The sequence below is a fragment of the Pteronotus mesoamericanus genome, unplaced genomic scaffold (genome assembly GCF_021234165.1).
Source record: "Pteronotus mesoamericanus isolate MK-2021 breed Mesoamerican mustached bat unplaced genomic scaffold, CSHL_Meso_final contig_56, whole genome shotgun sequence".
Lineage (NCBI taxonomy): Eukaryota > Metazoa > Chordata > Mammalia > Chiroptera > Mormoopidae > Pteronotus > Pteronotus mesoamericanus.
Window position 1 is genome coordinate 16,781,401 of NW_026555201.1, and position 27,513 is coordinate 16,808,913.

Genomic DNA, 27,513 nt, shown 5'->3' on the forward strand with positions numbered 1-27,513 from the left:
TCAAACTTCTGGAAAAAAATAAAAATCTCGAAATCCCTTTACCAATAGGGTTTAAAACAATTCAAATGACTAGAATATGAAGAGAAATCATAGACCTCAGAAGGAACTGGCACGTTTTTTCCAAGTGCTAAATGGAAAGAACTTGCAACCCATCATCCTTTACCAGTGGCCAATATCTTTTAGGAATGAGGGAGAAGTCAACACATTCTCAGATAAAGGAAAACTAAGAGAATTTGTCATCACCAGACCTATCCTAAAAGAATGGCTAAGAGAAGTTTTCTAAACAAAAGAAATGATAAAAGTAAGAATCCTGGAACACATGATTATGGTAAGCAAAACTATGGCTATATACAGTAGAATGTCCTCTTAAGTCTTCCATGTTTTGCTTGACAGTTGAGGCAAAAATGATGATGCTGCCTGATGTGGCTCTAGTCTATGCAGAGAATATATTTCAGATAATTTATAATATAAATAAGGGAGGATAGAGGGACATAAAGTGAGATAAGCTTCCCAGACTTCACTTGAACTGGTAAAATGAAGACACCAGTACACTGTGATGTTATGTTTATATAATGTAATATTTCAGGTAACCATTAAAAAGGCTGTACTGAACAACACTGTAGGTAAATGAAATAGAACTCTAGAATGCTTTCTAGTAACCCACAAGATGGCAGGAAAAAGAAAACGAACAAGAAACACAACAAAAAGGAAACAAAAAACTATAAACTTAAAGCTAACATATTAATCATTATGTTAAATGTAAATGGTCTAAATATATGCAGTAAAAGACAGGTATTGGCACTGTGGGTTATAAAGTATGACTTTACTATATGCTGTCTATAAGAAACTCACTTCACATGTAAGAATATTGTTAAATTGCTTTTATATGGAAGTAACAGAGTAGGAGTGATATGTTTCCCTGATATCAAAACCAGCCAAGGACAGTACATAAAAGAAAACTATAGACCAATATCCCTCATAAATATAGACTCAAAAATTTTTAACAAAGTTTTAAAAAATTAAGTCAGCAGTACATAAGAAGAATTATGCACCTTGAACAAATGGGGTTTATTCCAGGGATGCAAGGCCCATTTAATATTAAAATATTACTTAATATAATCCAGTGTATTAACAAATTAAAAAAGAAAGATTTAATAATTTTATCAATCAAAACGCATTTATTAAAAATCAATGTCCATTCATGATCAAACTCTGAGAAAAATAGGAATAGAAAAGTATTTCCTGAACTTTATAAAGAACATGTATAGAACCTTCAATTAATACTGTACTTAATGGTAAAAGACTGAATGCTTTATCCCTAAGATCAAGAACAAAGCAAAGATATTCCTCTTACAGCTCTTATTCAGCATAGAGCTGAAAATTCTAGCTAATGATAGAAAGAAAGGAAATTAAAAGGTGTATAAACCAAAAAGGAAAAGATAATAAAATTGTCCTTATTTGTGGTTGACATTGACTGCCTACATAGAAAATCCCGAGGAATACGTGAAATAAACTTCTAGATCTAATAAGTGAATTCAGGAAGGTCATGGGATATAAAGTAAACATATTTAAAAACCTATTTTATTTCTATATACTTGCAGTAAATGTGGGCACTGAAGTTAAAAAGTGCTCTTTAGACTTGCTAAAGAAATCCCAAAATTTAAATACCTAAGTGTTAAATCAAAGCAAGCATATGAAGTACTTTTTAAAATTTTTTATTTATTTATTTTTAGAGAGAGGCAAAGGGAGGGAGAAAAAGAGGGAGAGAAACATCGATGTGCGACAGAAACCGATAGGTCACCTTTCACGTGTCCCCAAGAGGGGACCTGGGCTGCAACCCAGGGATGTCCTTGACTGGGAATTGAACAGGCAACCCTTCGCTTTGCAGGACAATGCCTAATTCACTAGTCAGGGTCATGCAAAGTACTTGTATACTGAAAATTTTAAAATGTCAATGAAATAAATCAAAGATGATGTAAATAAATGGAAAGAAATACTGTATTCATGAATTGGAAGACTCAATATAGTAAATGTCAGTTTTCCCAAAATTGATACACCAATTCAATGCAATTAAATAAAAATCCCAGCAATATTTTGCTGTAGTCAACATACAGGTCTTTTGTTGCTGGAGGAATAAACTCAGATCTTTGGAATAAAATATAGAGTCCAGAAATAGAACCACCAAGATAGGCTCACTGACTTGACAGAAATGCAAAGCAATTCAGTTGAGGAAAGATAACCTTTTCAACAAATAATGCTGGAGCATTTGGACATTCATATGCAAAATAAAGTAAAATAAAATAAAGGCTTACTCAAATCTCATACCATATAAAAAATAAAATGGCTCACAGACTTACATGTAAAACATAAAACTATACAGTTTCACAAAACAGAAAAATCATCAGAATATAGGGCTAGGCAAAGAGTTAGATTTGACAAGAAAAGCATGATCCATTAGAATAAAACTGATCAGTTGGACTTCAAAATGAAAAAACTATGGTTCTGTGAAACACCCATTTTTAGGATGAAAAGACAAGCTACAGACTGGGAGAAAGTATTTACAAGACATATATCTAAAAGTGAACTAATTTTCAGAGTATATAAAGAAGTTTCAGAACTCAAAAGTAAAAAAGTCAAACAATCAAATTAGAAAATGGGCTAAAGACATGAGATATTTTACCAAGGAAGATACAAAAATGGCAGATAAGTACATGAAAAGATGTTCATCATCATTAGTTATTAGGGAAATGCACATTAAAACCACAGGGACCTAAAAAGTTGTGAAATCAAATGCTGGTGAGGATGCAGAGAGACCAGACTCCTCATACATTGCTGGTAGGAATGTAAAACAGTACAGCACTCTGGAGAACAGCTTGGCAGTTTGTTTTTTGACTTAAGATGCAATTCTCATACAACCCAGAAACTTCACTCTTATTTATCTCAAAGAAATGAAAACTTACGTTCACAGAGAAACCTGTATGTGAATGTTTATAGAAGTTTTATTCATAATAGCCACAAACTAGAAGCAACCCCAAAGTTCCTCAGTGGATAAACTAGTATTAATACATTCATATCATGAAATATTCCTCAGCAATATAAAGAAATGAATTAACAGTATATGCAATAACCTGGATGAATTTCCAGAGAATTATGTTGAGTGAAAAAGCCAATCCTATAAGGTTGTATATTGTATAATTTCATTATATAAAATAATTGAAATTGGCAAAATTATAGAAATGTAGAAAAGATTCGCGGTTGCCAAGGTTAATTATGGGGTTGAAGGTAGAGAGTTGAAGGGAGGTTGTTATAAAAGGACAACACGAGGAATCCTTACAGTGATGGAAATACTCTGTACCTTAGCTGTACTGAGGTGAATATCCTGGTTGTGGTATTGTATTACTGTTTTGCTAGATGTTAGTCATCGGGGAAACCTGGTTAAAAAGTACTTGGGATCTATGTTATTCATTACAACCGTATGTGAATCTACAGTTATTCAAAATAAAAAGCTTAATTAAAAAATAGATTACAGAATTGTAGAAGCTAGGTGATGGACACACAGGTATTCAGTATAACATTCTTTCACATTTAGTCTACATTTGAAAATTTCGATAATAAAATATGAGAAAAAATAGTAGATTTCTCATATTTATAAAAGTAGCATATCACCATTATACCTTTATAATATCATAATATGCATGTTAAATGACAGTTTGAAAACAAATCTAGAAATCCTATGCATGGATATTTAACCAAGTGAAACAAACTTTTGTTACACAAAAACCTGTATGTAAGTGTTTCTAGTGGCTTTTATTCACAAACATCAAAACTGGAAACAACCCTAACCCTTTAGCGGAGAAATGGATTAAAGAAAAAAAGCAAACAAACCTGTGATAAATCCTGTAAGGGAATCCTACTCAGCATTAAAAAAGAACTAACTTTTGATATACACAACGACATGGATGCATGTCAAATGCATTCTTGAAGTGAAAGAGGCCAGGCTTAAATGATTGTATTCAGTATCAATCTATCTATATGACATTCCTGCAAAGGAAAGAGTATAGGGACAGAAATCAGATTAGTGTTTGCCAGGAGCTGGGACTAGGGCCAAGGGTATTTACTGACTTGATAGAACTGTTCTGTGTCTTGATTTTCTAGCTAGTTACTCAACTGTGTATGTTAATCAAAACTCAGAGAACTATGCAGAGGAGGTGAATTTTACTATATGTAAATTATATCTTATTTTTTAATAATGAAGAACTGTGGTCATTGCTGAGGGAGAGCAAGTATCTTGACTGAAAACAAGCCGGATTACAGAGAATTGTAGAAAAGACTCTTTCTATATGACACATGTCCACCCTCTCTCCCACCTAATACCCTGACTTACGCATTCCTTCTTCCAGTTATAAATCTCTAATGTCTTGATATAAAGTTCACAAATACTAGAGATGAAAAAACAGGTTGGAAGGATTATTTTACAACAGCATAAAATTAAACTCTGGAGTTCAATGTGTTTATTATTCTAAGTTAAAATTACACGTTTAGTTCAGAAAATGAATTACAGTAGTTGAATTGGGAAAGACATGGACATTTACATGAAAAAGTGTATAGTTTTCTCACCAAAGGTAACTCGAGAAACTTGATAGAGGCATATAAGTTCGTGAAGGGCTGTTATGGGGAAGGGGTAATAGACTTTGTGTTGCTCCGAAGATAAAGTTGTGGTAGATGTTACAAGGGTAGGTGTTATACTTAGAATGGACTTGCTAACAACTAAACCAGTGTAAAAATGAGATACATCTACCTCTGGAGTACCAAGCATTCTATTTGGATATGTTTTCTGAGGCACATAATCTCCATTCTACCCTGTAGACTGTTTGATTTTATTATCTATCTGATTTTAAGTTTTTTATATACTGTTTATATATATCATTGAAAATGTCTTCTTCAGGCTAAGCATCCCCAGTTTCGTTATCTAGTTCTTAGACCATCAGTTATTCTGATTGTCCTTGTCTCTCGTTGCCAGTGCCCCTGGAAAAATGGGGTAGTATTTGTCATGATGTTTTCTAGACTGTCCATGTGTTAACAGATAATACTGCTCTTTTCTTTATCTATCTAGACACACTCCTATGATTTCTATTCTCATTTTTCACAATTTTAACCAAATACTTTTATTTATTTATTGCCTGTTTCCAGAAGTCAGAAATAGCACCTTGAATAATATCTGTTGTACATATAATAAGTATATTTGAATGAATGAATTTCATTCTCTGTTGCATGTTTTCACAAAGGCAACAGTGGTTCACACTGAGGCTACTTGAAACATGTAAAACTTTCTAAATGTTTTTTTCTGTACAGGAATTTCGGCAGAAAGTAATGCTGGGAACGCCTTTCCTAGTTATTTGGTTGGTTGGATTTATAGCAGACCTAAATATTGATTCTTGGCTCATTAAAGGGCTAATGTATGGTGGTGTTTGGGCTGCAGTACAGTTTCTTTCAAAGTAAGTGTCATTTTTAACCATGTTTTTAACTAAGCATGAAAGATTATAATTTGGATCCTGCTAAATAAAAATTACTGTTTTATATGTTCAGAACACTGTCTTTATATTAGAATTTTGATTTTAATTCAGTGTTAAAGAATTTTGGCAAATGAATATGTGAAATATTTAAAAATTTTAATGTTGTTAAACTGATTCTAGAAGAGCTTTCAGTGACAATCTAGCATTAATTTTAAGGCTAAAATATAGTTTAAAACATTTCAATAAAAGTGGTCTTGAGTTTGTCGAACTCTAAATGTAATATACATATTGTTTATAGGTAATTACAATGCTTGAGCTTACTTTGTTTACTTTTTCATAGGAATTATATTTTCTTTGTTTATAGGCAGTATACAAGAAAGAGGTTTGATTTTTAGTAGCAAGTTAGAGTTTCAGCATATGAAGTAAACTTGGTTTTTTAAATTACTTTCTTCTCCCTCTTTAATCTTTAAACATTGTGATCATTTCTTTTTCTTCTGTGCTTAGATCCCATTGCCTTAAAGAGACCCATCTAGCAAACCTAGGCAGGTGTCCGTGATCCAGAACATCTCACTTAACCTGCATTCATTTCTTTTAGTACTTTGTTTTTACCTGAATTTCAAAAAAAGAGTCTGCAAATAATTTACACAGATATGAGAATGACTAGCAATGCACTAATGTGTTAACTGTCAGGAAGGAGCTTAATTCTAGGTAATTAATCTCATTTAAGTGTTTCTAGGAGCTTTGAGGGCTGTTACAAACAGGAATTCACCAAGATTTTCTGAAGTAGCCTACATGGATGGTTGGTCCTGCTTAAGTTTGATGAAATTATTAAAAATATAATGAATTAACTTATTTTTCTTGAATTCTAAATACTGTAAATAAGGACCCTCAATTCCACTAACAGCAGTTCATTCTTCAAAAGATGTGATGAAGACTTAACAGTAGTATGTAGGTTAGGAGAAATAATGATGAAATATAGAGAAAAAACTTGAGGATAGCTTTGTACTTATTTATTAGAATTACAACACATCATCAGTGAATAATATGCTGGATGATAGTTACTAAAGTTGAATTTTTGATTAAGAGCATAGACGTACGCCAGAATTTTGATATTGAAAAGTAAATGGAATATAATTTTAACTCTTGGTGAATTAAATAAGGAGCTTCAAAATCTTGAGTCATCAGCTGTGAAGTCATTTATTGTTGGTTACTATTGAAAACAGTCTTGGCATTTAAGCATCCTAGACTTCTGGATTTTGGTTAAACCAGAGTTTATTATGCATAACGTGTGTGATTTTCATTTAAATATGTAAATACTCATTTTCACAATTAAATATATAACTCAAATTTTATAAAACTTATGTTTTACAGGTCCTTTTTTGATCATTCAATGCACAGTGCATTGCCCCTTGGAATATATTTGGCAACCAAATTCTGGATGTATGTGACGTGGTTCTTCTGGTTTTGGAATGATATCCTTTGGTTATAAAGGTCGTATCTAAGCAATTTTTATTTGTTTTTTAAACAAATGTTTAATAATAATTTAGCATTAGTACTGAACTACTCACAATTAACAGCAGTAAAACAATATTTGTAGAAAAATAACTATGAACAGTATTTCTAGAACAATAAGTATGTAAATATTTTTAAAATGTTACATATTGAATAGGTTGCTTATAAAAACTGCTTTTAATAATATCAATAATAATAATAATAGCTACCATTTATTGTGTTTTTAAAGGGCATTTTCTTAAATGCTTTGTATCATTTAATACACATCCTGTATTTTAGTGTTGTTATCTCTTCTTTATTGATGAGAAAATTGAGATTTAAATAGGTCAGGCTATTATCCTGTCCCAAGACCACCCATCTAGTCTCAGGTGTAGGTGGAATAAAAACGTGTACTTACCAGATTCTCTAACACATAATCTAAACCTTTCTTTTAAACTGTGATTTTTACATTTTAGCATCAAACTATTTTCTCTAAATTTTTTCTTAATTTCATAACATTATTTTGCTATGGTAGCTCATAGTTAATTTTCTCTTTTGCTTCATGAGAAGCATGTAATGCGCATCTTCAAGTATTTGCTAATGTCAATAAATGATTTCAATGTAGTATACTTTTAAAAAGTAATATAATTTCAAATTGTGAGAGAGAGAGAGTGTGTGTGTGTGTGTGTGTGTGTGTGTGTGTATCAAAGAAGTAAGGTCAGTGTCAACTTCTGATATTTTTACAGAGAAAAAGTCCAGTCAGAAAGATAGTCTGATTTATTATAATAAAGGCACATTTTTTCATAAATGTTTGTGGTTATTAAGTATAACCATATATAAAGTATAAGTCATTAAGTATATCCATATGTAAAGTATATGGATATGTTTTGAATGGGTTAAGTTTTTGGTGCTTAATGATTTAATTAATACCTGGTTTTATTTCACAGCTTTGTATGTTATAATACTGTATTCTTTTTGTTTAGTTATCCTGTATTTTAGTTGTAAAACAAAACATGCTTATTTTATTTTTGAGAGTAAGGCACAATTCTAGCTACATTGTAATTCTTATATTTTTATAGTGTATATGATTACTTTCAGAAAGTATAGTATTTTTTAAAATACTTCCTCAGGCCCTGGCTGAGTGGTTCTGTTGGTTGGAACATCATCTCGTACACCAAAAAGTTGCTGGTTCAATTCCCTGACAGTGCATGTACCTAGTTTGTGGGGTCAGTCTCCCATCAGGGCATGTATGGGAGGCAACCAATTGATGTTTCTCTCTCACATCCATGTTTCTTTTTCTCTCTCCCTTCCTCTTTCTAAAATCAATAAACATTTTTGGGTGAGGATTTTTAAAAAAATATTTAAAATACTTACTCAGCATCATTACCTAGTGAAATTTTTCCATGTGGCAAATTTTAGTAGCTCATTCTGGCCTTGAATTATACTCTGACATAAAAATTGTTCCTAAAGGATTTATTATTAAGCATTAGAATTGTCTTATTGGGACATTTAGTATGAGTAAAACAGATTTGCTTGTTTTCATTACCTCATCTATTTTAAATTTCTAAAAGGCACTGACCTCGGAAATGCCTTTAGTGTTCCAGACATATTTTCTAACTTTATTTCCTAAATTGGACAGTACATTTTAAGTTCAAGAAAAGTTAGATTCCCATCTCAAAATAATTTTAGACTGTTGCTAAACTCTTAATCATGCATGTAAGTGGAGAAAAATAGGAAAATTAGTAAATTACCAAATAATGAAAACTTTGTCAGACTTTCTTTTTCTAGAATTTTTTAAATATGTACTTTATTGATAATGTTATTACAGTTGTCCTGTTTTCTTCCTCCCCTTTATTCCCTCCACCCTGCAGCGCTCCTCCTCCCAGCATTACCCCCCCCTTAGTCCATGTCCGTGGGTTGTACATATAAATTCTTTGGCTTCTCCATTTCTTATACTAATCTTAATACATAGCGTACCGCATAGAAATCTCTAAGACATACGCCAGGGTCGAATGACCAAAATACAATGTAACTGCAATGCTTTATAGGTTCGTGCAATTATATAGTTTTTTGTAGATTGACCTGCATGGTTTCCACCAATGAGATCGCTTCATTCAATGTGGACAAGACACTGTGTTGACATCTAAAGTCCATAACAGATGGTGTGTGAAAAACGAGAAAACTCGTGAGCGGTCCTTAACAGATGGCGCACGAAACACGAGAAAACACGTGAGCGGTACGCAATGTGTTAACATCTCCGTGCCTATTTTGTAACTACTATTTATACTGCTTGTTCCCTGTACCTTTCCCCCATTCTCCTCCCCATCTCTATTTCTATGATTCTGTTCTTGTTCTAGTTTGCTTAGTTTGTTTGTTTTTTTTAGATTCAGTTGTTGATAGCTGTGAGTTTGTTGTCATTTTACTGTTCAGTTTTTGATCATCTTTTTCTTAGGTGAGTCCCTTTAACATTTCATACAATAAGGGCTTGATGAACTCCTTTAATTTGACCTTATCTGGGAAGCACTTTATCTGCCCTTCCATTCTAAATGGTAGCTTTGTTGGATAGGGCAATCTTGGATGTAGGTCCTTGCCTTTCATGACTTTGAGTATTTCTTGCAGCCTCTTCTTGCTTGCAAGGTTTCTTTTGAGAAGTCAGCTGATAGTCTTATGGGAACTCCTTCTTAGGTAACTGTCTCCTTTTCTCTTGCTGCTTTTAAGATTCTCTCCTTATCGTTAATCTTGGGTAGTGTAATTATGATGTGCCTTGGTGTGTGCTTCCTTGAGTCGAACTGCTTTGGGACTCTGAGCTTCCTGGATCTCCTGGAAGTCTATTCCCGTGGCCAGATAGGGGAAGTTCTCCTTTATTATTTTTTCAAATCAGTTTTCAATTTCTTGCTCCTCCTCTTCTCCTTCTGACAATCCCTATGATTTGGATGTTGGATCATTTAAAGTCCCAGAAGTTCCTAAGCCTCTCCTCATTTTTTTGAATTCCTGCTCATTCATTCTGTTCTGGTTGAATGTTTATCTCTTCCTTCTGCTCCCAGTCATTGATTTGAGTCCCGGTTTCCTTCTCTTTCCTATTGGTTCCCTGTGTATTTTTCTTTATTTCAATTTGCGTAGCCTTCTCTTTTTCTTCCTTTTTGCAACCATAGTCAACCAATTCAGTGAGCATCCTTATTATCAATGTTTTGAACTGTGTATCTGATAGGTTGGCTATCTGTTCATCACTTAGTTCTGTTTTTGGAGCTTTGATCTGTTCTTTCATTTGGGCCATATTCTTTTGTCTCAGCAAGCCTGTTATGTTGGAAGGGGAGGAGCCTTAGATATTTGCCAGACCAGGGCAACCCAGGTCATTGCCTTGTGAAGTTGTATGTGGGGAGGGGTTTGAGAGGGAGCAGTGCTGCTTGCTGGGCTCTCTCCGACTTTTAGTCACTGCCCCCGCTGCCTACAAGCAAATTGGGCCCTTCCAGTGCTGATTCCTGGGTGGGTGGGTTTGTGTACATTCTAGGTCCCTGTGGATCTCTCCAATGGACTCTCCGGTGAGGCTGGGAGTTTCTCCTGCCCACATATTTCCCACAGGTGTTTACAGCCAGAGGTTTTGAGGCTTTCTCTCCTGCACTGGAGTCCTGGATTGTGTGGTCTGTCTCTCTCCCCAGTTGTTCCTCCAAGTTTATCTGTACACAATTGTGAGACTGCCCGGTCCTCCAACCACCGCCTTGCCCCGGATCCTCTCCACCCTGGCTTCCGCTCTCCGCCCCTCCTACCAGTCTGGATGAATGTTTCTTTAGCTCCTTGGTTGTCATACTTCCATACATTTTGATTTTCTGGCAGTTCTGGTTGTTTTTTGTTTTAAAATTGGTTGTTATCCTTCTTTTGGTTGTGAGAGGAAGTGAAGTGTGTCTGCTTATGTCTCCATCTTGGCCAGAAGAAGCCTATACATATTTTTGTGTATCTTTTTTTGTGCACATGTGCAAAAGTTTTTCTGAAGTCATTAAAGATGGTCTTTTATTTAAGCTCATCATGTGTATTTGACTACAGAGTATAATGAATGATGTGAGAGGTGGGTGTGGTATCTTCCTTTTTGCTTGTTAAAGAAGTTATTGCTCCACCACACCCCACCTTCACTCACTGCAATATCGACCTTAATGTTCCTGGTAATCAAATGGCCACCTTCTCCATAGGTCCTCACATGGGAGGCAGAGAGTAAGAGGGATCATTCTCTTTCTTCCTCTTCTTATAAGGACACATTTCTATCACATTAGAGTCTTATCTTTGTGACCTCATTTAACCTTCGTTACCTCCTAAAGACCTTATCCCTAGATATAGTCATATTAGGGGATGGGGTTACAACATATGAATGAGGGGGGAGGTATCATACATGATTCAGACCATAGCAGAGGATGAGGGTGAGATTGATGAGAATTCGGAGTTTTTTCTTCTCTACATTTTTTTACTACTTATACAGGTGGAGGTGGGATTAAGAACCCCCAGGCAGCCTGCTTCACCATAATTGTGTTCTTTCTTGAACTACAGTTTGAAATGTATGGCATACTGTGGCTCGTCCGCTTTCTGTAATTCTGGTATTTGCAGGGCAGATGGTTGGATTTGCTGTTTTTGCTTCATTTTGTTGGATATTATGGTAAGTTAGAGCTGCAGTCTAGAGCAGGCATTTGAATAACATTCAAATAGATTAAAGAATTAAAGGTAAAAAAAGATTCTATAAACATTGATGGCAAATGTTTCTCTCTCATTGGAAGACTATTTAAGCATAAAAGTATAAGTGAAATTAAGACAATAAAATAATGCTGCTTTTGCCTCTAAAATTGGCAACATTTTTTTTTCTTCAGTCAGTGCTAATGCAAACATAGTAATCATACCTTATCTGTTGCTGCTGTTGGTATAAAGTGGTTTATCTTTCTGAAAATATATGACAGTATAAAATATGTATCAAGTCTTAAAAATGTTCATCCTGAAGATAATATTCTCATAATATTTAATAGCCTAGGACATTCTGCAGAGCACTTTGGGAAGGTGGAATAGCATAGATCACAAGAGCCTGGGTTTTAATACCCACTCTCTCTGATTCACTCTATAACCTTAGACTGCTTAATTCATCTCTGCCTCAGTTTTGTCATCTATAAAGTGAGGATAGCAGGATTTGTCAGAGTGCTTATGTTGCTTAAATGACACATAGTTGGTGACTGTGTTATTTTTATTTTATTAATGTTAACATATACAATATGATCCCAACTGTGATAAAAAAAAATGCACAGTGCCAAAAATAAAAGAAGTTATCCCTGGATTGTGAGATACTGTTTTTGCCTTTAGACTTCCTAGTGTTTTCTGATTTTCATCAAGAATAAAGGTGGTTTTAGCCCTGACCAGTGCGGCTCAGTTGGATATAGTGTTGTCCTGTAATCAGAAGATTGAGGGTTCAGTTCCCAGTTGGGGCATATACCTAGGTTGTTGGTTTGGTCCCGTGTCTGGGTGTGTATGGGAGGCAACCGATTAATGTGTCCATCATCAATGTTTTTCTTTCTCCCTTCCTCTCTAAAAGCAATAAAAAGAAATGTCCTCAGGTGAGGATTAAAAAAACAAATAAAGTTTGTTTTAAACCTTTACGAAAAATAGCCATGGCATTGTAGAGATTGGCTACTAAGGTAAATTTTAAAAATTAGTGGGTCTGACCTACTGCTAAAGTTAATTTCAAACTACCATTTGAAGATATTTAATCTCTACCTTTAAAATACAAGCAAAAAAAATCTTTAAGTTCATTTGGTATTTTATTCCTAAATATCTCTTTCAAATATGTAGTCATTTATTGAGCTGGTAGTTAGCCCCCTGCAGATTTCATCAAGGCTGCAAGAACCTGACCTATTTGCATGTTAGCACCTTCTTGAAACTGTTACAGTAAGTAAAGTTACTGCCCCTGAAAAATGCCCAGGTTCAGCGTTCTTTGCACATTATTTACCCAGCTTTATTCTCAAGAGATTTTTAGCTGTTGGAACTGGTGAAAATTTGACTGCCTGTGTACTCTCCTTTGTTTGTACCGGTACATTTTCTGAAATAAAGATGGTGAAGGTTGGGAGAAATAGGAGACTGGAGAAAGAGAAATCACTACTATATATGGCAAGTGATAATAATTACTCTTTTTCTTCTTCCTTTTTTTTCCTCCTGTATTTCATGTGGTTATTTAGTGTTTTGATATTTATCAAACAAATACAGAATTATTTTATTCAAGAAGCTGTTCTTTTTCTGTGCTTCATAAGAAATGTAAACCATGTGTATGTGTGTTAATGTCCAAAAATCTTACGGAATTGTATGATACATAAAATCTTGAAAATGGAATCTTAGCATTCCAGGTTTTTGTGTCTCAGAAATGCGTTGTTCTAACAACATTGCTTGTTTTTCCTGTTATTTAAAAGTCTTTGATTCTTCCTTTATTTTTATAAATTCCTAGTACACCTTTAATATTTTCATTAGATAGAAAAATATGACCATAGAAACTATTTCTGTTTTAAGCAACTTTATAAATATCTTTTCTAAAATTAAAGTCAACTTGAACATTTTCAAAAAAGGCAGTGGAGAGAATTTGAAAGCAGTCTTTTAAATGCATAGGTATGATATCTCATGTATTTGGTAGCTATATAAAGATTTTAATGCATATAAATAAAGTAATATGTTAATAATAACATGAGAAGTCCCTTCATTTTTGTCCAAATAAATAATAATCCTTTAAAAAATGATGTATTCAATGAATTTTAAAGATGTGTTTGCTGACTTATATTTTTAAATCATGTCTTCATTGTTTTTTTTCATTATCATTTATCCCCCCATAGCCTCTTCCACGTCTACCCACCCCTGTAATCACCACACTCACTGCCTTTTAAAAAGTGTCAGATAAGCCTGCCCTATTTAAGGTTTATGAAGAATTCGCATTTTTACTTTTTACATTTAGTTATGGACATATGGAAAATGTATCTCTTGCTGTGGTAGATAAACTAGATTGCATCATATATGTGATAACCTATTTTCATGTAATGAGTAAACCAGCTTGGATAGAAGATGTAACCTCTTTTGATGTAATAAATAAACCAGCTTGTATTTTTTTGATTGGTAGGTGGGTTTTTTTGTGGTAAAATTTTATGGATTATAAGTTTACCTGTAAGAGTAACTCATTTATCATTGCCTCTTTAGATTCCTTAACTTTAGGTACATCTCAACTTTTTATTTATCCATCTTCCATTCCTTGCCAATAGTGTTGCACTTTTCTACAATTTTGGGAAATCTTGGAAATCAGATCCAGGGATAATTAAAGCTACAGAAGAACAAAAGAAAAAGGTAGCAAGATACAATCTAGTCATAATGTGCTTCACTGCCAAATTATCTGTAGTTATAGCAGATATTAGAGTACAAAGGAAGAAACTTGTTCAGAATTTAAAGAAGTTTGAAATCCCACTGGATGTGTAGTTGCTGCTCTTGTGATGCCTGTTCTTATACTTCCATGACATTTTATAATTTCATGTTTCTCTTATTTATAAGGCTACTGTGATTGCTCTGAGGGGTGAATACAATATTTTAAACATCTCTGTAAACCCTCATCAAATAATATGCATTCAGTAAATGTTTGTTGAATAACCTTGTAAATTGGAAGGCAAATAAATTGGTTGCCAGTGCAGATATGTTGTCCCAGTAACTGAAATATTAGTATATATGATCCAGGCCACCCCTCGACAGTACTTAGGAAGCCACATTTATAATCTAAAGATAATCATGTAAGTAGAGAATTGAACTAGAGGCAGTTAGATTATTTTAAGAGCTATTTTATCCAGTTTCTGAAAACAACCAATCCTGATGGATTATTTCTGCCTACAAGGGACTAAACCACTGGCACATATGTTCTTATGGCCCTAATGCCCCCTTTTCTAGGCTACATACAGATTGTTACTCTAATATTATAGTATTCTTCAGACATTACTACTAATAATTGGTTTCTCAGGTTTTCTTAGTAATATTACCAATATTAAATATTGGTATTAAATAATCTTACCAATATTAAATATTCAGGACTTAGTATATTTTCATGCCTTAATCCTCAAAACTATACAGACCTGTTCTTAGGGTAAGTAACTTAGTTTTATTCTCAGAGGAATATTCCCATAGCTAAGTTTAGGGTTGCCTTTTCATATATCCAAGAAACAAAATTCCTGTATTTATACTGTGATGAAATAGCAGAAGTAAATGAACAAAAGATTTTGAGCTGAAAACATTAGTTAATTAAAGATAAACATCATAGTTGGTGAACACTGTTCAGTTTTGAATAAAATATATATATTTTTTTAATTCACAGACAATAGTTGAACTTGCAGAGACAGGAAGTCTGGACCTCAGTATATTCTGCAGTACCTGTTTGGTAGTATTCTTTTTTCTTCATTCTTTCGTCTGTCCTCTTCCCCTAGCAGTGGCAGAGTGCAGAGGGTGTGGGGAAGAAAGAGAATAGTTTCTTTCACTGAGCGCTTTTCATACCATTCAAAAAAGTGATACAAGAGGAAAGATAATAAAACGATGTCTCCTTCCCAATGTGCTTAATTCTCCCTGATAGTAGAACTTGACTATAGTTCTGATTCAGGGATGCCATTTATTCGTATTCATTCTTACTCTTTTTCTTTTAAAATGTAACTCAACAAATAAAAACTAAGTAATAAAGTCTTCCAAATCAAAGGTTTAGTATGATCCCTAATGCTATATTTTTCTAATACATCATTTTATTAGAATGTTTATGCACCTTGGATCTTAAAAATTTTATCATTGGTATTAAAAATTGTCATCTTCAACCAGGTCATAGACAGATATATATGAAATTAAATAGCATTTACTTATGGAATCAGTGTGGTATTGTTGACATTATTTATTTTCTTATAGATTTCAAATTTCTATAGAATAACACTAATTTTTGTTTTAACTATTTTCTGCTTAATGTTTATAGTTCTTGTGGAAAATGTGTACATTGCTATAATGGTTACCATGTTTTGTCTACATGGAAATTGAAATATCCTCAAATTGTAGCTGAAACTAAATGCCTTTAAGTTAAACATTGCAACTGAACTAATGTTTTAACATCAAATATTTAACATTTGAATAATAAAATAGTTAACTTAGTTTAGGGTTATGGAATAAATTTTTAAAACTGAGCTCTAAATACTCCATATTTTTTAAGTTGCATCACTTAGAATTCTTTGACCAACAGTCATAACTTTGAATATTCAGAATGTATATTGTGGTACTTTTGAAAGCAACTTCAGGGTGCTGACTAGATTCTTTATATTTTCAACCATTCTTTAAAAAAATTATTGTTTCTGTGCTTTACAATGGGGTATTTACATGATTGACATTAACACATAGAATGTTTTTATAGTGAGCTGTTCTGTGGAAATACTAATTTGTCCCATAAAGTCAGGCACGCATTGCTGATGTGTTTGCCATATGGCAAACAAGTTATTGAGTCACTCAGTACAGTTTCATTGTTAAATTTTTAATGGCATGAACAAGACTATTTGTCATCATAGCATAAACATTTTATTACATATTATTGCAAGCTGTGTACTTCTGGATAGATAATTTGGTGTTGTAAAGTAAATATACATGTTATAAAATGATTCAAATTGACAGAGATATTTACCATGATATGAGTATCCTTCACTTTGATAGATAGAGAAGTCCCTAAGAAGACACACGTAGGTCAGAATTTCCTACAAAATAATTACTTTGTAAGTGAACTTAGGAGACCACTATATTCAGGAGCCTGTGTCTGTCTTCAGTTCAGAATTCACTGACAAGTGAATTCCCAAAGGGGATGTGGAGCTGATGGCTCAAAGTAGGGGTAGAATTAGTCTGATAATAGCCTACTGCTTTCTCACAGGTAGATGTAGTCTCCTTTTCTGTGGTAAAGAATAACTTATCCTTTTCTTTGTTCCACAAGTCCTAATAGTACATGTAAGCACTGCATAGTCTACTTGTGTTTTTTTCTTAGTACCTCAGAATAGCATATAACCTTATTACAACCTATTGGGTAAATGGCAGTGCTTTTGTTGAAACACCAATGAAGGATATTGTGTTTCTGGCATAGGTTAATAACTCTAGTTTTTGTCATGTGTCCAGCATTGGGACTACTAGTTCTTCAAGGATTACTACTGAGTTCTTGTATTCACTTGGCTGATTTAGAATAATAATAGAGTAAAACATTTTACAACAGTTAAAACATTAAGGTATTATAAACATGAACTCCTTCTTTATTGCCTGTCAGGAGCTGAATAATTTATTTTACATTTTGTTTTGCAAGAAATAGGGACTACCCAAACTTCCTGAGCATGTTGTACTTTCTTAGATATGGCCTGCCTTTCAGTAGGGTGCATGGTATACCTTAATCTGAGATTTCAGGAGGCACTAAAAGAGAAACAGATATGTACACTTAGTTTTTGCTAGATGTGTTAACTTTGAGAATACTCACATTAAATAATTTTGAATTTTAAAAGCTTTTATTCACTCCTAGCTTAGCCTTTTACTAAAGAACAGTTTCATTTTATTAAAGAACAGCTGATATCCATGACCATTAATCACAATAAATTTTCATTTAGAAGCCTAGAGCATGATGTTTTTGTTATTTAGAAATTTGAGGAAATTAAATACATTACCATTTATCCAAACAGCAAATTGGGCTTTGATTCTTAATCACTTTTGCAAATTGATGGTTCTAGTTCATACTTAAGTGTCTATATTCTAAAGTAGCCTTATCCTTTCACCTTTGTTGTTGCAGTTGAAATTAGTTTTGTTTTACCTTTGGAAACCTTGGTATAATCCTTTCCCAAAAAATATAGCTTTATTTTTCATAATTGTATTTTGAAAAAATAAATGTTCTGCTTTCCTCTCCAAGGAATAGTGCCTTTCATAATCTTTTAACATACCTATTAACAGATACGGAAACCAGTGAGGTCCAAACATTGTGGTGTGTGCAACCGCTGTATAGCAAAATTTGATCATCATTGCCCATGGGTGGGTAACTGTGTAGGTAAGTTTTATTAGTAATTTCTAAATCTATTGTTCATTTAAGTTATTTTAGGTATAATTAATAAAGTAGATAAAGTTCATTTCTGTACCTTACTACACTCCCCTCATCCTTCTGATTCCTTCTGGTTGACAAAACAGTGAACTCCATTGAGAAGGAGGAGGAGTTAAAAAACTAATGTCTTGAAAAGATCGATATCATTTCTCTATCAATTTTTTCTGGTGCCTATTCTTTCCTATAAAAATATTTGAAAAGATGTTATGGTCAGAGAGAGAGAGCGGGATGGCATATAAGAACTCTATGTACTTTACTGTTCAAGAATAGTGTAGTCTGAGGAGATGAACGAAGTGATCTGAGAGATGACACTGGAGATTTTATGAGGTGACGGCAGGGAAACTTTACAAATGATTGTGTAACTCTGTTGGAGAGAAGCCTTTGGAAAGTTGGATTATAAAGTATAAGAAAGTAAAGCTAATAGGGATATTTTAAACATCACAAAGTAAACAGTAGCATTAAAGCTCAGAATTGTGACTTACTTGATTCATTGGGACTCTTTTGCCTTCAGAATGAATAATCATTGCAGTCATCACCTCTCTGCATATAGTTATAAGCATTTCTTATATTCGACTTTAATTAAAACATTAATTTTCTTGAACATTTTCTAAAATAATTAATATGTGTGATTATTGTCTAAATTGTATCACACGTTTCATGACAGTCCCTTCCTCCGTGCATCTCTTTCCACCCATGGAGTGTTTCCAATTGTTTTATCTTAGCTGAAAAAAACTGCTTCTATGTTGTTCCTCAGGTGCAGGCAACCATAGATATTTTATGGGATACCTGTTCTTCCTACTTTTTATGATCTGCTGGATGATTTATGGTTGTATTTCTTGTGAGTACAATTAGTTTTTTCTCTTCTTAAAACACAAATGTTTGCATATTAATGCTTTCCCCATTAATAAAAAATATGATAATGACAAAAGTTTTCTCACTAAAAAACTGTGGTTTGGAGCACCTCACTGCAAGGTAGCATAAAGGAAAAAATAGTTAATAGAATTAGCAGACATATTCAACATATAGTATTAGCAACAGAATTATCAGTCAACTACCTTTTAATACGTGTGTCCCCTGAAAAATGTGTTGGCTTAATAAGCTTTGAAAAGCTTTTGGGTTAAATACACACATTTTGTACATCACTTGCTTGCTTTACTCTAGTATTTTATTATAGATTTTATGATTGTGCTAGTTGCTCTTTCTTACTAAACAGTTGAGAAACGATGAAGTTAAGTTTGTGGAGAACTAGAAATATTTTGGAAAGTAAGGTATAATTATTGCCTACTACAGAATATTAAAAGGTATTAGAGGTTACTCTTTTAAGAATATATTGTCATTCACTTGATCATATAGGTTTAATATCTTAGAGGAAATTATGTCTTTTTATTACACTGAGGACATAATTTGGAAAGAGTTTAAATGAAGATATTAGTTACTATGCCTCAGATCTTGATGGTACTTGGCATAAAAATCTATTAGATCCAAGCTTAAAAATAAGTGTTGGAAGGATGATTTCTTGGTCTTCCTACTCCCACAGATGTTAAGAATAATCTGTTAACTGCCCTAATGAAAAAGGAGGCTACGTCCTCAAATATGTTTGTAGTACACATCAAATAAAAACTACGTATCATTACGGTACAGTTGTTTTTTTTTTTAAAGATTGGCTGTTTCTCTTTCCATTTTTGATTTGCTGTTTTTTCACTACTGTATAAAAAAAGTGCACTCAAAGTCTTGAAGTAAAGCTAGACTTTTGGATCATGCTTTTTTAAGTGGTGCCTACCACAAATGTCTACACAGGTGCCTCGATGATCATTGAGTAAATGTGAGTACTTCTATTCTGATTTTAGACTGGGGTCTCCACTGCGAGACCACTTACACCAAGGATGGATTTTGGACATACATTACTCAAATTGCCACATGTTCACCTTGGATGTTCTGGATGTTTCTGAACAGTGTTTTTCATTTCATGTGGGTGGCGGTATTACTCATGTGTCAGATGTACCAGGTATGTGCAAGTGCTTTAGTGTATTAATTGTTCTTTAGTGTACTAATTAAAAACTCTTAAAAATTCACTCTTTGCTTAAAAGATAATAATGTATTCTCTTCCCATCCACTCTTATATTTCAAGGAATAAAGTTTTAATTTACTTTTACTTTCTACTTTTCTTTCCTTCTTGCTCTTCACCCTCTTCTAATTTTAAAACTTCTGCCAGAACTTTTTATTTCTTTCTGGTTTTCCTGATTCAGATACATCCAATTGGATATATTGGTGAGCTTTGATTGATGATGCGATTAATTTTGTGTTTAATAGTAATGTTTTATTAGCCACAAATATTAACATTTGTCTTTTATTAAAATCAGGAATTTTTTTAAAAACTCATTCTTAAAGAGGCTGTGTACACAGTGTCCACCGCAATGCCAAGTAACCTGTTTTAAAATATTTTCCCCATTTAACTAGCTACTGATGGAAAACCAAAAACAGACATCATCATTTTTCTCTGCATTCTGGTGTTGTTGAGAATTAATTAACTTACTTACATTAAATATTTAGAGTTAATAATTTGTTTTCCCTTATTTCTTAGATAACATGTTTAGGTATTACTACAAATGAAAGAATGAATGCCAGAAGATACAAGCACTTTAAAGTCACAACAACATCTATTGAAAGCCCATTCAAGTATGTACATATTTATCAATGTAATAGTTTCCCTTGGTATATAAATTTTCTTTCTAAACCAAATTCAGTACTAATCTAGTGAATACATCAGAGAGAAGTGTTTTCTTTAGGTATGGCAATAGGATATTAAATGGGAAATATTTCTTTTACTTAGCAATATGTAAAATAGCTTATAAATCTTCCTAAAGTCAGCCTGACATGGCATTGGTTAGTTTACCATAACTTTAGAATTCATCCTATTAACTGTTTTTAAGTTGCTGATACTTTTTTTTCTTAATTGCACAAATTCAAACTTTATTGACCTACTAACATTAGTATTTGATCTTTAACCATTCCATTAATTTATAATTTTCATTAAAAAATGAATGTGTCCATACAAGTGAAAAAAGATTTTTAAAAATACAGTCAATTGAAATTCACACTTAGGGAAATTTCCCAGGCTCTAGGGCAGCTACTTTTCAGTACAAGGTATTTATTTACCCTCTGAATGACACAAAAATTCTCACATGCCTTTTGTGTGTGTATGTGTAACTGAGGTATAATTAACGTAAGTTTCAGGTGTACAACATAATGATTTGATATTTGTATACATTGCACAATGATCACCATGTGTAGTTAACATCTGTTAACATACATAGTTCAAAGAAATTTTTGTGATGAGAACTTTTAAGATCTACTCTCTTAGCAACTTTCAAATATGCTATAACCTATATAGCATATTAACTATAGTCACGAGGTGCATGTTATATACCCAGGACTTAAACCTTTTGATTCTCTTTGCACATGTCACCCACCCCTTGCTTCTGGCAACCACCAGTCTGTTCTGTATCTGTGAGCTGGGGTTTTTGTTTAATTGTTTATCTATCACATACATGTGATAACAGATGGTATTTGTTTTTCCCTGTACATACTACATTTTCTTTATTCATTCGTTCATCATTGGATGCCTAGGTTGTTTCCATATCTTGGCTAGTAAATAATGCTGCAGTGAACAAGGAGGTGCCTTTATCTTTTCAAGTTAGTGTTTTTGTTTTCTTTGGATAAATACCCAGAAGTGGAATTGCTTGGTCATGTGGTAGTTCTGGTTTAAAACTTGTGAAGACTCTCCATAGTGTTTTCCACAGTAGGTGCACTAATATACATTCCCACCAACAGTGCACAGGATTCCCTTTTCATCACTTCCTCACCAACACTTGTTTTTCCTCGTCTTTTTTGATAATAGTCATTCAAAATGGTGTGAGGTATATTGTATTGTGATTTTGATTGGCAGTCCTCTGATGATTGTCTGATGATTGAAAAGTGCTGAACATCTTTTCATGTAATGTACCTTTTGGCCATCTGTATGTCTCCTTTGGAAAAACGTCTGTTCGGATCTTCTGTCCATTTTTTAATAGGATTGTTTGGGGTTTTTTGCTATTAAGTTGTAAGATTTCTTTATACTGTATTTTGGATAGTAATCCCTTATCAGGTAAATGATTTGCAAACATGTTCCATTCAATAGGTTGCCATTTCTTCGCTGTGAAGAAGCATTTTAGTTTGATGTAGTCCCACGTGCTTATTTTTGCTTTTGTAGCTTTTGCTTTTGGTGTCGGATTCAAAAAAATCATTACTAAGACTGATGTCAGGGAGCTTACTACCCCTGTTTGCTTTTAGGAGTTTTATGGTTTCTGGTCTTACATTCATCTTTAATTCATTTTTGTGTATGATATAAGATGGACCAGTTTCATACTTTTGCTTGTGGCTATACAGTTTCCCCAGCCCCATTTATTGAAGAGACTGTCCTATTCATATATATATATATACACACATATATAAAATACATATATATGTATTTTAAATTTGAATTCAGTTTGATGCCAAGAAACAGTAGTTTCTTAATTATATGAAATATTTAAAACAGTTTTACTCAAGCTACTTGCCTCACACCTTAAAGCTTTTCCAGTGCTACTAATTATTGCTTTGGAAAGCAAGCAAGCCTTTAACTAAAAGTAAAAATAAGAGAGTCAGTAGGGTAGTTTGGAGGATTCTCCCACAGGCACAGAGTTATATAAAATGTGAAAGGGACTGCTTTTCCAGAGGTATTCTTAAAATTTCAAGATTCCCTAAACTTATCCTGGGCATTTCCTTTTTTATCATTATCATAGGTGCACTGCCAGATTCATACTGTTTGTAATTATTTTGTCTTTTACTTAATTTTGAATGTAATTTGTCTCCTTGCCAAAGAGCTGCCAATCAAGGAAAGGTTTTATAAAAAATTACCTGATACAGGATGAGATACAAATTTGAATAACTTTAAAATGTGCCTGTATAATCCATTAAATTAGCAAAAGAGAAAAGCAAAGCTAGTGTTGGCCAAACTGAAGAAACATGAATGCACGTATATTTTATAGTTATAAACAGGTTCTTTTTGGCAAGTAACCTGAGTTAAGTTTAGAAAAAAATATATATTTACCACCAAAATTATATTAAAACTCATATATTAAATTATTGTACTAATATACTTTTCTTTTTCTTTCTTGGATTTTTTTGTTTTTTGGGTTTTTTTTTTTGTTTTTAGCCATGGATGTGTAAGGAATATTATAGACTTCTTTGAATTTCGATGCTGTGGCCTCTTTCGTCCTGTTATCGTGGACTGGACCAGGCAGTATACAATAGAATATGACCAAATATCAGGATCTGGGTACCAGCTCGTGTAACAACGTCTGTATCTTATGAAGCATATTGCTAAGTGGTGCCTGAAAATCGTGTCTGTCCGTCTCTCTCACACTCGAATCCACATCCTTTGAACAATATAGCATGCTATATGTAGGGCTAACAGTGAATTTTAGTCTTTTTTTTTTTTTCAACATTTTTGTTAACAACGCTAAACATGGACAGAACACACCACTGCCACTTCTGGGAAGAGTAAAGGTTTTGAAAAGAATTTTAGTGGTTCTTAATGTGGGAATTCACAACAAACTCAGCGTTTTGGTTTTGTTCTCATAACATTTTTTGCAAAAAATTAAACTTATTCTGTTGAGAGATACTAATCAGAAATGTTTGAGTCTTGCTAAAACTAAATTTATGGTATATGGCAAAATTTATGATACAATCGAATTGTATTGCATTTAATTCCATGGAAGTTGTCTTAAATTGATTCAGACTAGTAGTATGTACATTTTAGAATGTACGTGTAAATACTGTGATGAGAATCATGTGGTTTTATTAGGGATCCTCTGTAATGTGTCTTCAAAGGCACAAGAAAATAATGTTCACCTAAAAAAAAGTATGCTAATAATATTTCATTGCTATCAGCTGTTGCAGTCTTGATATATTTCTGGTTCAGTGAAATAATTTGTAGTAACCTTGCTATGAGGTTTTATGGTCTGATAATAAAACACTTGCATGAGTATAGTAAGTCATGCTATTTTGTTCAAGCTTAAAAGCCCTACTAAGTGCATGATACACCTCATAGAATGTATACTAGCACATACTATCCAGTAAAGCATAAATTAGAATTTAATTTGATGTGCAAACAGTCTTATTTTTGAGTTAAAGTATTTTCAAGAAAAGGCAGAACAAATTAGTTAATGCAAAATTCTCAGTAATAGATAAATGAAAACACTTTTTAAATTCTGAACTGCAAAATAAATTGTAGACAAAATGATGGAGTTTTGCTAAAGATGGAGCATGATCTTTGTATATAGCACATCTGAATAAAAGAAAAGCTAACGGTCTGTTCTGGTTTTAAAAATGTGGCCTATCAGAAAGAATTTAACCCCCAAGTTTATTTAAATCTTCTCAATATGGAGTGTTATGAAATTTGTTAATGCCGTCTGAAGCAGTTTTTAAAAGATTTTATTGTTAAACATGATGCACTGATCAATTTTTGTTGCAGCATTTTCACACTCATGGTGAACTGTCACTCACTGCTTCCATAAACACTGTTTACAGAGTGAGACTCGGTTTAGTCCTCTTAAGTGCTGTAGCAAACTGTGGTTCGAGCAACCTGTGGGAAACCTGTGAGAGGGAATGGGCTGGAGAGGGTGGGAAAAGGGTGGTCAGACTGATGACAGATCCTAGGCCAGTGTAAAGATTGTGTATCTGTATATAAATAATTTATCAAATAGTTTTTTGTGTGTCTGTGTTAGTGTGTTTAAAGCTGCTCATTTCATTTTATCCAACCAAAAAAAAAGGGAGATTACTAATGAGCTTCTAGTGATGTTCAATATTGCTGTTAATAGGCATTATACCCTGCAAGTTCACTGCATGTCTGATGCTTGGTAAATTAGTATTCCCTGTAAAATGCAGATTACAGGCATTAAAGCAATCTAGTGGTATACCCGCCCCTTGCCTTAGTAAACAAGAGCAGTGAAAATGTATATAGTTGATGTTCCGTATTTCCAAGTACCATTTTTATATAGGAGTTTCTTTGACCATAAGTCAAACATCAAAAAGATTACCCTTAGTATATGTGTTTTAATATTAGAAAATTGGCATATGTACTTTATTTTTGAAAAGGGAAGAGATGGGTATGGGGTGGCAATAGCATTGTGCCATTTGGTCTGAGTGTGAAAAACTCGTTAACTTTACAAATGTCTCTGTTAGTTTTGACTACTAATTGGGGCAAATTTTAGATAATTTTTAAATTCACAATTATTTATAAAAGCCTAGAAATTGTTTTAATTTTTTATATTTTGAGCCACTTCACATGAAGACTCAGTTGCAATTTTTATTGAATACATTTTTATTAACAGTCAAATACTATGGTGGTTTTCTAGTTTGGATAAGAGTGTGTTGCCATGTTCTTTCTTTGTGGTACAATATTCTTTTCAGTTCAAAAGAGATGTCTTTCAGTTGAATAGAAAAAAAACCTAGATGTGTAATTACATGGAAAATATTAGCAATGTTAATGCTTTCATACTAACCATCTCGTAGTACCAGTGAACTCTATAACTCAAAAATGGTCAGATGGTCAGGAGCCAGCTATGTAACAGGGTACCCTCTGTTTAATTATTTTCTAAGTCTTATGCGTGGAATCAGCTTAACCCAGTTCTAAAGTTGTGTATGAAGGTGACCCTTTGGGAAATAGTTCATATCAGTTTAATTGAATACATTTAGCAAATAGGAACTTACTTCTCAGCTCTGAACATGAATTTTTTCTTCAGTGTTTCATTTTCTTCATATTTTTGTTGTTCCCAGGAATTTGTTTGAAATATTAATAGGTGTAAAACAGCATCATTATACTTAAGCTATGGACGTTTTTATTTTATATTTTCTTTATTTATAACTGTGCCAAGTATTATTTTGCTACTTACCGTGTTATTCTGTGGAAAGAAAAACCTGTAAAGTGTTTAATAAATTAGTTCTCCTTACATAAATTAAATCTGTCAAAATTTTGTAAAATATTAATCAGAATAAATATTGACTCTTAAGTTTGTGCTTGCTTGTTATTTCATTCAGTTCACTTCAAGAAGTTGATGAAAAACTGGTAGTGGTACCTATGATATGAAAAGATTATTCTATATACTATATCTGAGTCACCTAAGATTCACGTTGCAAGACTGTAGAAATTGGCAAAAGTAAAAGGTGGTCGTGGTATTCTAAAAAGAGCTCCACAGTTTTTGTGTATTTGTGTGTATGTGTGTAATTATTATTTTTTTTAATAAAGAAATAAAGTTTTCTGTAAGAATCTTGGATTCTATGGAGTTAATTAGGTTCTGGGACTGTATGAATCTCCAAGTTTTAAATATATTTAAAGACACTGTAGTAAAATATTGGAAAATGAAACCTACCAACACTGATATTAATTACTTGAGAGCTATGCATGACAAAGCTTTATTTGAAAAACTTTTAAACATAAAAATTATGAAGGAACCCTTTCCTGTTGTTCACATGATTGTTTGTGGTATAATTGAGAACCCAGTGGTATTAAATATTTTCATATTGGACTGACATTCGTCTTATTATTTATAGTATTGAAAGTAATGCCTCCAGAGCTACTTAGAGCTCAAGCAGTGGTATTTCGAACAAGTATATAAAATAAAGCAGATTCTACAGCAAACCATCAGTTTCACTCCAGGTAGGCAGTTTTCTTTTCTGTGTTGAATACTTGTCTAGGTCATGTCCACCCTTCCTCCAAGGCCTTCCCAGATTGACAGATTGTACTTATGATACGGATGTCTGCACCTAAGAATTTATAGAGATGATCGGAAATAATGGTACATATCAGGACAAGAAATCTTAGTTTCTTGTCAGAAAGTAAACCTTTAATGTCATCAAGTTACTGGTGTTAGAGTTTTCTATTAAGTATCTTTATGTTACCTTTAAAAGAGAAAAATCTGAAATTCCAAGTGGAACATTCAGAATGTCCCTGCATCTTGGTCAGCTAAGTCACAAACTCAAGAAAACCAGCCATGTCTCTTAGACTAAATACTCCTTGCCTTTAGAGTACAGACGTTTTGCTCAAATAAATTTTACTAGAATATTCTCATCAGACATTTACTTGAATTGAAAAGTACTTTTTAATAGACAGTGATGTTTCTAGTACTACTCAGAGAGAGAGACTATTTCCATTCAAAGTATTAGAAAGCCTCATTGCTGGATTTGTAGATTTATAATTCTGGATTTGTATTTTTAATTTAGATTTGTAGATTCTTGGATTTGTAGATTTGTAATTTTCACCAAATTTGGAAATATTTGTAGTTAATTTTTAAAACTATTTTTCCTTCCCTCTTC

At 33.1% G+C, this 27,513-nt stretch overlaps 1 protein-coding gene across 1 annotated transcript in view; it reads left to right on the plus strand.

Annotated features, from left to right (window-relative positions):
- ZDHHC17 (zinc finger DHHC-type palmitoyltransferase 17) overlaps nt 1–26,445 on the plus strand; it is a 92,328-nt gene extending 65,883 nt beyond the window's left edge. Inside the window, exons 9-17 of the mRNA XM_054580141.1 lie at nt 5,353–5,495; nt 6,885–6,985; nt 14,221–14,345; nt 15,355–15,417; nt 17,976–18,069; nt 18,875–18,958; nt 19,968–20,125; nt 20,702–20,796; nt 23,354–26,445. Coding sequence (XP_054436116.1) covers nt 5,353–5,495; nt 6,885–6,985; nt 14,221–14,345; nt 15,355–15,417; nt 17,976–18,069; nt 18,875–18,958; nt 19,968–20,125; nt 20,702–20,796; nt 23,354–23,492 — 1,002 coding nt within the window. The 3' untranslated portion in view covers nt 23,493–26,445. The remainder of the gene's footprint in view (nt 1–5,352; nt 5,496–6,884; nt 6,986–14,220; nt 14,346–15,354; nt 15,418–17,975; nt 18,070–18,874; nt 18,959–19,967; nt 20,126–20,701; nt 20,797–23,353) is intronic.
- The last annotated feature ends 1,068 nt before the right edge of the window (nt 26,446–27,513 follow it).